At 36.2% G+C, this 12,846-nt stretch overlaps 1 protein-coding gene across 1 annotated transcript in view; it reads left to right on the forward strand.

The window, feature by feature from the left end:
• The window catches only part of LOC150086052 (mitochondrial ribonuclease P protein 1 homolog), a 30,356-nt gene extending 27,427 nt beyond the window's left edge, over positions 1 to 2,929 (forward strand). The window contains exon 4 of the mRNA XM_090374783.1: positions 2,725 to 2,929. Coding sequence (XP_090230909.1) covers positions 2,725 to 2,869 — 145 coding nt within the window. The 3' untranslated portion in view covers positions 2,870 to 2,929. The remainder of the gene's footprint in view (positions 1 to 2,724) is intronic.
• Positions 2,930 to 12,846: the final 9,917 nt, after the last annotated feature.

Below are 12,846 nucleotides of genomic sequence, written 5' to 3' on the forward strand. Positions count from 1 at the left end.
TGGTACTGGGACTACTCTTGTTTTATATTTTCTTAAATTAAATTGATGAAGGGATAGAGGATGTGAGGTCAAAATTTGCAAATGATACCAAGGTTGGTAGAATAGTTATTGATCAGTGACAAGCAGGGCTTCTATGGAATGACTTAACCATCAGAGATGCTCAGAAAAGTGGCAGCTATCTTTTAATGTATCAAGATGCAGTCATGTACTTGGGAAAGAGTAACCCCAAAATAAACTTACACACCTGGTGTGGTTGAACTAAAAACAGTAGGGGAAGAAAGATTTTATAGTTATACAGTCAGACATGAAATTCTCCAGAGAAAAGGAAGCCCCATTGAAAGGGCCCCAAATGAGGAAACACTTCAAATAGTGGACTGCAGAGCTTGGAAACTTAACACCTTACAGAAGATTTGATTGAGGTGTATAAGGCTCTGAGAGATGAAAATAAAATGAACAAGGATGAAATTTTCATTCTTATAAATGATTCTAGAAATAGGAACCATAATCACCTTTATAACACACCTGGTTCAGAGATTTCCATATCTAATGCACTTTCCTGTAATTAGCAGGATGTTAAATTAATTTTGGTAAGGCAGAGTATATCCTTTGTGAGGTTCACTTTCCCCTATAAACAGTTATCAAATTTATGAACTATTACTTGATCAACTATTACTAATGCACTTTCCTGTAATTAGCAGGGTGTTAAATTACTTTCAGTAAGGTGGAGTACATCCTTTGTGAGGTTCACTTCCCTCCTATAAACAATTACCAAATTTATGAACTATTACTTGTTATGTGTAAGCATTCCTTTTTTTAATAGTAATGTAATATAATTTAATTTTATGAAGACAAATTCATGTTTATTTATTGTTTTGTTGTTGATCTTCCAATACCATTTCTATTCTCTACTAAATTCAGAAATTGCAGATAAATGATGGAAAAAAAAATCAATTTTGACCTCATTTAGATGTATTCTTTGTTATACAGGGTGTCCCATATGTCCGGAATCATGGGGAAAAATAACTAATTCATATATTTTCTCCATCATTTATCCGAAATTTCAGAATTTAGTAGAGAATAGAAATGGTATTGGAAGATCAACAACAAAACAATAAATAAACATGATTGAATAAGGACGATCAAGTAGAGATAATTCTTCTCATAGGAAATCGGACAGAGAGAGAGAGAGAGAGAGAGAGAGAGAGAGAGAGCGCGCGCACTGCAGAATTTAACAGACTGCATCCAGACGATGAACCAATAACACATAGCTACATTAGCAAACTTGTTGAAAAGTTTTTGGGACACAAGGTTTATAGAGGGTAAACCCTATAATGGACCTTTGTGAAGGGCCACTAACAGAAACACAGCAACTGCCATCTCCTTGCTCATTTATGCAAAAGTCTCTTTGAAGATCATCCAAGACAAGCATGTTGAAAAGCAGCATTCACCACATCCTTCAAATTTACAGATGGCATCCATCTAAACTTCAGATCTTGCAGAAATTAAGCAAAGATGATCCAGACTTACAGGTGGAATTTGAATAGGCTAGAGAACGATACAGTCAAAATACAAATTTGTTATATTTTCATATCCAGAATTCTTGTTTAGTTGTGAAGCTCTTTTTTTATGTAAATAGTGACGTAAATTGACAGATCTGCTGGTCTCAAAACAATCCTCTGGTTTACCCCATTGAGGGAACAAGAGCTACTGTGTAGTGGTATGGTGTGGCAGGTGGAAAGACCACATCATAGGCCCTCCTTTTTTTCAAGCATATGTCTCTGCATGCAACTGTTTACATATGCTCAATGGTGAAGCATTCTATAGTGCAGGGGTTGGCAACCTTTTTTGAGTGAAGAGCCATTTTTGATCTAATTAAAAAAAAAAGAATCCAAAGAGCCACACCCCAGCTCAATGGAGGCGGGGAGTTTTTTAAGAAATGGAATAGAGTGGGAAGGTGTTTTTTTTTTTTTTAATTATTTATTAATAAATAAATAATATTATTAATGCTTGCAATGTGCAGGCAAACTAAACTGAGAAGTGTTTGCAGCTTGTGCTGAAACTAATGTTATATTCACATCACCACCCGCACCTGCTGCACGCTGCTCTTGTCATATGTGTGGACTAGACATTAAAGAGCCGCAGTTACATGTTCAGAGAGCCGCAGGTTGCCGACCCCTGCCCTAGTGTCTTTGGTAAGGATTGGAGATTTTATGACATTCCAGCAAGATGGTGCTCCTGCACATTACAGCATCCATGTAAGAGAGTTTCAGCACCAAAATTTCATGAAAATTGGATAGGACGTCAAGGGCCTGTGGAATGACCAGTGAGAAGCCTTGATCTCACACTGTTAGATTTTTTCCTCTGGTGTCACTTGAACATGCTGGTCTACAGGAAGAAAATTCAGTGCTGAACATTTCAGTAAGTATGTTATTGATGCATACAACATCATTACCCCTGACTTCATTCACTGTGTGCTTGCTGACTCAGTATCTCATCTGGTTTTGTGTATCATGAATAATGGTGGACTCAATTGAGCACATTCTGTGAATAAAAGTGTATTGCCATTTTTTATTTTTCCATGATTCCAGACTTATGGGATAACCTGTAGTTAATTTATTCCAATGATATTAAGAAATTGAAAGGATGCTATGTATTATCATTTACAAATGTAAAAACAAATTAGTTGGAATGTATCTTTAACATTTTTCTATTATTTCTTTTTAGTTGGGGTTGTGGTTCCAAGTCCTTGACTATTAATCAGATGTTTCAAATAATGTTAGAGGTGAAGAATACAGGAGACTGGAACAAAGCATTAAAGTTTGTTCCTCAAAGAAAACTTAAAAAACATATTGAGTATTTTGGTTTGTAAAGAAACAGTTGTCTTGTTATGGTTTGATTGAATTCAATAAATGCAAATATAATTACTGTATTTATTCTAGGATAAGATGATGCCTGAGTTTTGGTACCTAAAGTTGGGGGTGGGGGAGAGAAATCCACTGAATATCTCGTCTGTTTTTGCATTTTTAGCATTTTTGAAAACATATTAATCTCGCTGTTTTCCTGAAATAGACAGGTTGAAAACATTTAATTTAACACCTGGTCTTACTAGACCCCAGTTAATTTTAATCCACCAGTCGTGGAAGGGTATCTGACAAGTGCCCCTCAAAAATAACGTTCCGTCAATAACTCTTATAATCGTGATAATTCTATTAATAGTTAATGAAGGAACATTACTTTTTAATAAATGATTAATCAATGTTTGAAAACTTAATTTTTCCTAACTTCCTGGAAAAAAAAAAACTATTATATGAAGCTTAACAAAGAACTGCTTTATTCACCCACATATATTGTGTATATACATGTAAATTGCATCCATTCTCTGGTCAATTTGTCTGTTTTCTGGACAAAGAACCTGAATTTCCAGAAATCCTCACATCATTGATGGGGTTTCATCCTGGGGCTTTTTCACCTCTTGTGGAAGAGGACATTGTTGATAACCACTGTTCTATCTACATGTACACCTTTCTAAATATAGTCAGCCTTTTGAAGCGATTTTTTTACAGTTTTTTATAGAAATTGTATGCTTGAACCTGTCAACCTCACCACCATCTTTGAAAATATATGACCTGTGCTTCAAGAATGGCATAGAACTGGACAAGGGCCAGTACTGCATTTGTTTAAAGTTCCAGGTTACGTGCTTTCCCTCTCCCACTAGTTCAGTAAATATTCACTATCTTACCCTAGTTGTTTTTGAGAGTTATTGTTTATATTTCTCTGTTAATATTCTCTCAAAATGGCCATTTTGAGAGAATATCAAGTATAAGCAACTGATGTAATTTTGCATGCTGTGAAGGGTACAAAATTCGACATAAATTTTAAAGTAAACTTTAAAAATGGAAGTAACTAATAGTATCAAATATATATATAATTGATAATATACATCATACGAACTATTTGTACATTAACATTAGCAAAGGCATATGATGCAAGAAAGCAAGTTTATATAGCAACAACCAAAACAAACCCCTTATTTCACCCATCCACTTGCTCCAAAATGTTTGTCAATTTCTGCCTTGAATCTATTTAAGCTATCAACTTCTACAACGACAGATGTAAGTTTGTTCCAGCAATCAACCACCTTCTCGCTAAAGGCAAACTTCCACACATCTATCCTACAGTTGTCTTTCCTCAATTTGAATTTATGCTCTCTCAGGCGATTATTCTGAGCAAGAGGAAGATGTCTTTCCTCAATTTGAATTTATGCCTCTCAGGCGATTATTCTGAGCAAGATGAAGAATCCCATCAGCATTGAGCATGCTCAAACCATTCAAGGCTTTACCCACCTCAATCAGATCACCTCGCAGGTGCCTAATCTCCAGACACTGTAATTTGCAAAATTTAAGACTTTCTTCATAAGAGCAACCCTTTTTTCCATTCACTAATCTTGTTGCCCTTCTCTGTACTCATTCCAACAGCTCAACATCCTTCTTAAAATGAGGCCTCCAGACCTGTATACAATATTCAAGGTGTGGCCTAACCATTGCCTTATACAAGGGGATAATCACCTCCTTATCCCTGCTAGAAAAATTCCCGTATATCATTGACAAGACACCATGAGCTACTCTTGCAGACCATCTTCACTGCCCAGAAAACTTCATATCTGCCGGCACAATTACCCCCAGCTCCTTTTCATTCTCTACCACTGTCATTGTAGTACCACAGAGTTGATACGTTACTCTGGGGTTACTGCTTCCCATATGTAGTACTTCATTTGCCACCTCTCAGCCCATCTGCTGAACTTTTCTAGATCCTGTTGCAGCAGCGTACTGTCATTAACAACCCTGCCAACCTTCGTATCGTCTGCAAGCATGGACATTAAGCCTGATATACCATCATCAATATCATTTATAAATACATAAAACAACAATGGACCCAACACTGAACCCTGAGGGACTCCACTAATAACATTAGTCCATGAAGAGCAGTGTCCATTGATTACCACTCTGTCTTCTCCCACTCAACAATCCCTTTATCCATAGCAGCAATTTGCCTCCAATGCCACACTGCTCCAATTTGTGCAGCAGTCTTCCATGTGCAACAGTACTAAAGGCCTTTCTAAGATCCAGATATATGATATCAAAATTATTCTTTGCATCCAGTTCCTTTGTGACTACATCATAGTATACAATCAAATTTGTCAGACAAGACTTCCCCTTAACAAACCAATGGTGTGTCCTAGCTATAACTGAAATCTTGTCTAGATGATCCTGCAATGCTTCTTTAACCAGCCTCCATTAATTTTCCTGGAACAGAAGTTAAACTAACAGGTCTGTAATTACCTGTGTCTCAGCTTTGATCCTCTGTGGATTCGGGTCACATTTGCACATCTCCAGCCAGTCTGTGGGTACCTCCCCTGAGTCCAAGGAAGCTCTCATAATTATGGGTTTGCTTACTTCCTTTGCTGCCTCCTTTAATATAACTGTATAGATTCCATCCACTCCAAGGTGCCTTTCTTATGTTTATCTTCAACAATTTCTCCTCCACTTTACTCTCAATTATTACAAGATATTACAAAATTATCTAGCTTACTGCCAGAGTTTAATACACCTCATTCCCCTTCCTGAATAACTCCTCATGTGTGAATTTAGATGCAAAATATTCATTAAAATGTACATGTGCATGTTTGAAATTTTGCACAATTAGCAGTCTTTTAAATTGGAAAATGGAAGACACTGATTCTTCTGTTTTATGTCTAAAGTACTTTTTTTTTCATTTTCAGCTAAATTATTTATTATTATTATTGTTATTTTTTTGAAAATAAGAGGTATAAAGCACACATTTTTAATCTTTTAAACTAAAAAAGTTGCTTACAATATAAGTATTGCAGTCCATTAAGAAAAATTGTTGTAGTTATTGTTAATATTGGTATTGTTCAAGCAGACTTCAAATATTTTCTGAAAATTAAAAAGAAAATTGACATCTGCAGCAGTGGTAACATCCCAAATTGGGATGCTACCACTGCTGGATTTAAGAATGCATGTAAGGATTAAATGTTTATACAACTAAAATATATGTATGTATTATCAAATATGTATTTTTAGTAATATGTATTATCAAATATGTATTTTTAGTAATATGTATTATCAAATATGTATTTTTAGTAATATGTATTACCAGTGTAAAACGAGGTAGCCCTTGTTTTTATGCTGGTCTGATTTCTGTTGATTCACAATAGCGCCTGTCACTAACCACAATGCCATTTTTATTTATTTATTTTTGCAATTTTTTTTTTTTTTTTCCCGCAATTTTTTTATAAAATGAAAGTTTAAAATTGTCAGAAAAAATATTTATTGGCATCATACTGTGCTATGTATCATGCACTTTTCACGTGATTTAGGACAATCTGAGCCAATCAGCAATTAGCACATTCGTATCAGAGATGAGAAAGATTCCCGCCCTCAAAAGTAGAGACTCATGGATGTGGGTGGTAAAGGTCCATGAGGTGAAGCATTCGGTTGGTGGTTGTTTATGCTATTTACACGTGTTGGAAATATATTACGCAAAATTTTTTTTATTAATTACGTTATTAATAAATTAAATAATAATAATAGTGATAGCTGTGTGCAGTTTTTTTCAATTGTGTTATAAAGTTTTTAATTTAATAGAATAAAGACACGCCATGTCTGGTAAAAGTAGTTCATTGAATTCTAGTGCAATATTTGGAGGATAGAATCTGATGAAAGCCGCCCTAATGTGTGTAGGGCTATGAATATGCCTCCATCGACTATTACTAGAACTATGAAGAATGCTAATAAAATAAAACAATTGATGCAAAGTGGTAGGTAAAATTTTTGGTGCCCGGAACCTAACCGTGTAATTTCCGATTGACTCCATTATATAAAGGGTTCCATTTGCGCCTGTCCCCCCAGGAACTTAACCCCGACGTAAATCGAGGGCTACCTGTATATTTAAAATACTAAAATGTATTTTTAGCATATATGGGGTGGTTATAAAATAAGTTTCCCTATTCAGGAGACCTTAATGTCAAAACGGTTAGAGTTAGCGCTGTGAAAATCAGTGAGTGTGTCATTTAGGGTGTGGAGAAGCGATTTGTGGAAGAAAAAAATATTAGTTCAAATTTTCGCCACCAGGAGAAAATGGCACTGCACATAAGTAAAAGTCATTTATTTCAAGACATGCTGCTTACGCAAATGACATCCTGTTAGATAAAAGCGGAAAGGCCAACACTACAGTCAACCGTTGTGGCTCTTACAAAAAAGGAACATGCTCTTCTAGTAAAACTGTTCTACCAGAATAATAGTAGTGCTAATGCCCCTCAGCATGAATTGTTGAGGAGGCTTCCATCTTGTAGTGGGTTGATAATGGCTGCAGTTTACTTTTTTTTTTAATGCAGCACTACATGAATATCGGAAACTTAAAGGTTTGCATAAAAGACCTTTGACCTTGTCAGTGGGGCTTCCAAAACTAATAAAGAAAATTGAAGTGACTGACCGGGGAGTTAGGTGTAATTTCAGGCAGCGGGTGACCATATATCAACGATTTCTGGCTCATATGGAGCTTGAAGATACATGGGCTCGAATGATGTTGTGGTCTGATGAGGCACATTTCCTCCATGGGGCTGTAAATGCACAAAACTGCCAAATATGGGGAACTTCTTATCCATCTGCTGTGCAAGAAAGAACACTACAAAGTCCATACATTACAGTATGGTGTGGATTCACAGCAGAGTTTATAATTTGATCATTTTTCTTTGAAGAGTCTACATCTCATGGCCCCGTAAGATGTATGGTAACTAGTGCACGGTACTGCGCTCTTCTAAGAGATAACATTATTTGTGTTATGCAAGAAGGGCAATGCTTGGAGACTGTAGGGGTCATGCATGATGGTGCCCCTCCCCACATTGGTCGACAAGTGAAGGAACTGCTCCGTTCAACATTTGGAAATGATCACGTCATTTCTGGAGACTTTCCGCAGTTCTGGCCAGCCCGATCAGCAGATCTCAATCCCAGTGATTTCTGGCTACGGGGATACCTGAAAGACAGAGTTTACTGTGGCAGCATGCAGACTCTTGTCAATTTGAAAGCAAGCATTAAACAGCATATAGCCAACATCCCCAATGAGATGCTACTCGAAACTGTCGCACACAGTCCTCCGATTTCAGAATGTTATCTCAAGTGAAGGAAAGTACATAGAACAATATCTAGATTTGTAAGTTCTGATATTAAAATGTAATCCCAAGTTAAATAGTCCATCTCATGTTTACAGTGCCAATTTCTCCCCTGGTGACAGAAATTTGAACTAAATTTTTTTCTACAAATTGCTTTCTCATACGCTAAATGAAACCTGCCAATTTTCACAGCTCTGTCTCTAACCATTTTGACACTTGGGTCTCCTGAATAGGGAAACTTATTTTGTAACCACCCGGTATATTTAATAATGAACAGTCTAATTTAGTGCATATGTTTATAATCACTACAAAAAAAAAAAAAAGTAGGGAAATAGAACAGCCTAAATGCCTAATTCTAAAAATTCAGAATTTTTGAACAAACATATAAGCTACAAATGCTACAGCTAGTATCACAAACATGTAGAACAGTTAAAACCAATTAAAATCGTTAAACTTTTTTTGTTTGTTTTTACCATAATCACTATGTCCAGGATTTTCCTTTGCTTCCATTATATTTTCCACTTTAATCATTTTTGTTTTCATATGACAAGACAGCGGGGTCTGAATTAATGAGACTAAAATTATCTTAGCTATACAGCTTTTCATTATCTTTCCGAACACGTTAATATTGTTTCTTTGAAAGTTTGAATTTTGTGTCAGTTTGGGGAATGCTTTCTCGAGAGACCAGATTTCCGTTCATTTTAATTCTGTTCTTATGGTGATAACTAAAAACACAAAAATATCTTCCAAATGAAATTTTAACATAATTTCTATAAACCCAGACATGTGATCCACATTACTAGTTAAAACATTTAAATATTTGGAAAAAGTTTGTGGTGTTTGCACACTACTTTGGCATATTTGGATTTTTTCTTAAATTGAATTTTTCCTTTTTCTTTTGTTTTAATTAATGTAAATAACTAATTACAAGTAATTTCTTACTACATAACACAATATGCACTGAACGTGTTTATTACATATTTTACTACTTATTTTTTGCTCGATTTTAATAAAAATTAAAGTGCAGCATGCATTTTATGGTCAATAAAATAAACAAGTACTTGTTTATTTTATTGTTTATACCTTCATCATTTATACCTTGTGTGATAATGTAATGTGGTTGGTACTAATCTTATAAATTTTTAAATTAAAATTTAACAGTTGACAAGATTTCAACTCAACTCCAGGAACAGTATGACTGCAAGGAAGTAAATCGTGATCAGTGGTATTTCATGAAATGTGCTGCGAGCAGGAATATTGTCTTATTATTTCTATTTGCTTGCTTAACCAGACATAACAGTTTCATTAAGATTACTTAGTATTAATATCAGTTGTTTTTGCCTGCTCTAAGTTTTCGTTGCACCAGCCAAAAAGAAGGAACCCTATATATGTTTCTTTCTTCACTAATCCAGTTGATTTTTCAATGTTTGTAAGCTCTTCACCTTAACTACTCATTCGGTGTCCCTACCATGCTGATATCATGCCTCTTTCCTCTGGCATGTGAATTGCTGACATCAGCTCCAGCTGCTCTGGGTCTCTTATACAGAGATCCATTCTGCACCTACAGTGCAATCTCCCTCTCATAGGGCATCCTGGCCCTATGACTTTGTACCCAACCAATCCCATATCCCTTCCCACCTACACGTTTCACCTGATGGACTACCACCACAAACCTTTTTACTGTTCTTGACAGACCCCCCCCCCCACTGTGTGGCAGGCAGCATCTTCCACAGGGATGCCCTTCTATTTCCCTAACTTCCTATTTTCAGATGGACAGTCTTCCTATTTTCATCTGTTCCGTCCTACCTTCACTCTGCTCCCAACTCTCTTCATGTTCCAGAGCTTCCTTTTTTTTTGGTCTAGGGGCCATCCCTGACAAGCTCAGGCATAGACCAGAGTTTACTCCCAACAGAGCCTGTCTGTATCCTAATATACCTGGCTACCTGCTCGTGGCAAAGGACGGGTAACATGAGGTACCACTAGGGCCCCCGCAACTAAAAGCCAGAGGAACAACAGACCAACACTAAACTATGCAGGCCAATGCCAAAACATACACTACCTCTGGCATTTACAGGGTTTGTACTGCAACACTGAGAACACTACGCAGTTTTAGGGGACACCACAGTGCTGCAGTTTAGTATACACTATACTCATTGGCAGTTGGATACACTGTAAAAATTGGCTTAAAGAAAACTCAATTGTTGAGTTTCTTTTAGCCAATTGAGTCTAGGTTAGAGAAAGAAACAAAAACAAGTTGAAGGACCATGCAGCAAACAAAGGAACAATTATTTTATAGAACATTACCAATGAGTGCATAGTGATTTGCAAATAGAGTTTCATAGGCACTTTTTTAAAGGCTTTGTTAATAAAATGTTTATGAAAACTATCACAAAAACTGCTCTGTTGGCAGTGTTGCATAAAGGCAGTGTTGCATAAAATAATTGTCATTCTTTACAGTTTACCTTGCTTATCATGCTGTCAGTGGAATTGACTGCAAAAATTCTGGTGAGAGTTTGTAGAGGTTGTATGTAGCCATAAAAAAAAAAACCTATAGTTTGTTTCTTAAAATGTATTCACCACAGAAATTCCCATCTGACCACATAATTAACAACCATGTTTCTTGACATGTGATGTTGGAGCCATTATCTATTGTGAGGAACTCAATGCAAGAACTTTTAGACTATATATATGAGGTGTGGCAAAAAAGTTCCTGGACTGGTGCAATAAATGGAACACTAAGTGAAGGAACTCAAAAATGGTTTCATTTTCATTCCAAGTAATTGCCACCTGATTAAATTCACTTATTATGCTGTTCTAAAAGAGTCAGAGAAGGCTTCCAAAGAGAAGTGATATTCAGTTCTGCAGTTACATTTTTTGTCTACATCCTAAAATCTCTTTCCTTTGGGGCAGATTCATCTTGAGAAAGAGGAAAATGTCCACTGTTGCTGGATCAAAAGAGTAGAGTGGGATGGTTGATCTGTGCAATGCTGCATTTCATCAAAAATGTCTTCACGGCAAGTGCAGAATGGGTGAGGGTATTGTGATGGAACAAGAACCAACTGCCTTTCTCTCAAAATTGCTGCCTCATCAGGGAAATTGCACTTTATTGGTCTTAGAAGTACCTCTACATAGAATGCAACATCGACTCTCTTCCCCCCTCCTGCAGCTACAAATTCCTTGTGAATCACATCTTTTTTGTCAACATGATCAGCATTGTCTTGGTCCTGGACTTCGGTAAACAGAACTTTCTAGCCATTTCATTTCTGGTTCATACTAAAACAAACACCCAGACCTCATCCCCAATTCCAAAGTTGAGGAAATAACGATTATCTTGACAAGACTGGATGAAAACTTTGCATGATGACACTCATTGTTGCTTTTGCTCATCTGCAAGGCTGTGTAAACTGTTAAGAATACACAGACCTTTCTTTTCCCCAAACTTTCATTCAAAATCTGATGAATCATGTCCTTATTCATATCTAGCTCATCAACCATCATTCAAAGGGCCAAATGATGAACTCCTGTCAAAATTTTCCAAACTTTTGCAATTCTGTCATTTCAAGAGGTTGATGGATGCTCACTTCTTGGGTAATTACAAATATCCTCACATCCGTCTTTAAACTGCTTATGCAATTCAAATGCATTGCTCTGTCCTATCATTTCATTACTGTATACAGATTTTAGCATTCCTTATGTTTCTGTTTACAGATTTTAGCATTCCTTATGTTTCTGTTTACAGATTTTTCTGGTTTAAACCAACATTTGATATTCGTTCATTTTTCATTTCTCCATTGCAAATTATGACATAGAATATTAACAATACTGATGAAATCAGATGTTAATTGCAACCGTTCAGCCTACTGAACAGTCCCTCTACAACCATCTGTTAGAGGAAGTTTAAATTATAAAATACCACTTTCTTTATTTTCAAACTCATTGAACATGTGTGCAAAAGCACCAGTCCAGAAACTTTATTGCCACACCTAATAAGCCTGTGGAATTTGTATTTCACAAGTGGTACAGTCCAGTCTTTGTGGGCCCAAATGAATAGAAGTCCTTGCAAAAGTTTATCAGGTAATGATTTAATAGTGAGGTTGAAAAAAAAAATGTAGACAGGGATTATACAACTAGCCATAAACTACTTAATCTTTGATAGAGTTTATGTGGAATTTGTATTTTGGTTAATAGTTTATAAGATTAGTATTACACAATCTATGTTTTATTTTTCTTATCTTGTAATGGTGACCATGATGTTGACATTGTGTGCAGCTGCCCAGTCATTGAATTTGAGGCCACACTGTGGCCTCAAATTCAATTTATTGAATTGACCTACTTCTTTGACCTACTTTGTAATACTTTCCACAGATAATATGCATGATGCTTCATTACCATCTCTGTGATTTGGTGAACATGTTCTGCGAATTTGAAGGCACAATTTATCCTTAGTTGCCCTTGTGTCAGAAACTGTCTGACCTAGTTGCCCTTGTCCCATTAAAACAACCTGAATTTGAGGCCATCCAGATATTTGAATAGCATCTGCCACAATAAGTTTTAGGAGATTCAGGCAAGTTGCAGTTGCATACATGTAAAAGTCACTGCTATGCCATCTAACCACCATCCCACATTGAAAGTCTGTAAGAGCACAAGTTTTTAAACTT

The sequence above is a fragment of the Mastigoproctus giganteus genome, chromosome 5 (genome assembly GCF_048544385.1).
Source record: "Mastigoproctus giganteus isolate SK-2022 chromosome 5, ASM4854438v1, whole genome shotgun sequence".
NCBI lineage: Eukaryota > Metazoa > Arthropoda > Arachnida > Uropygi > Thelyphonidae > Mastigoproctus > Mastigoproctus giganteus.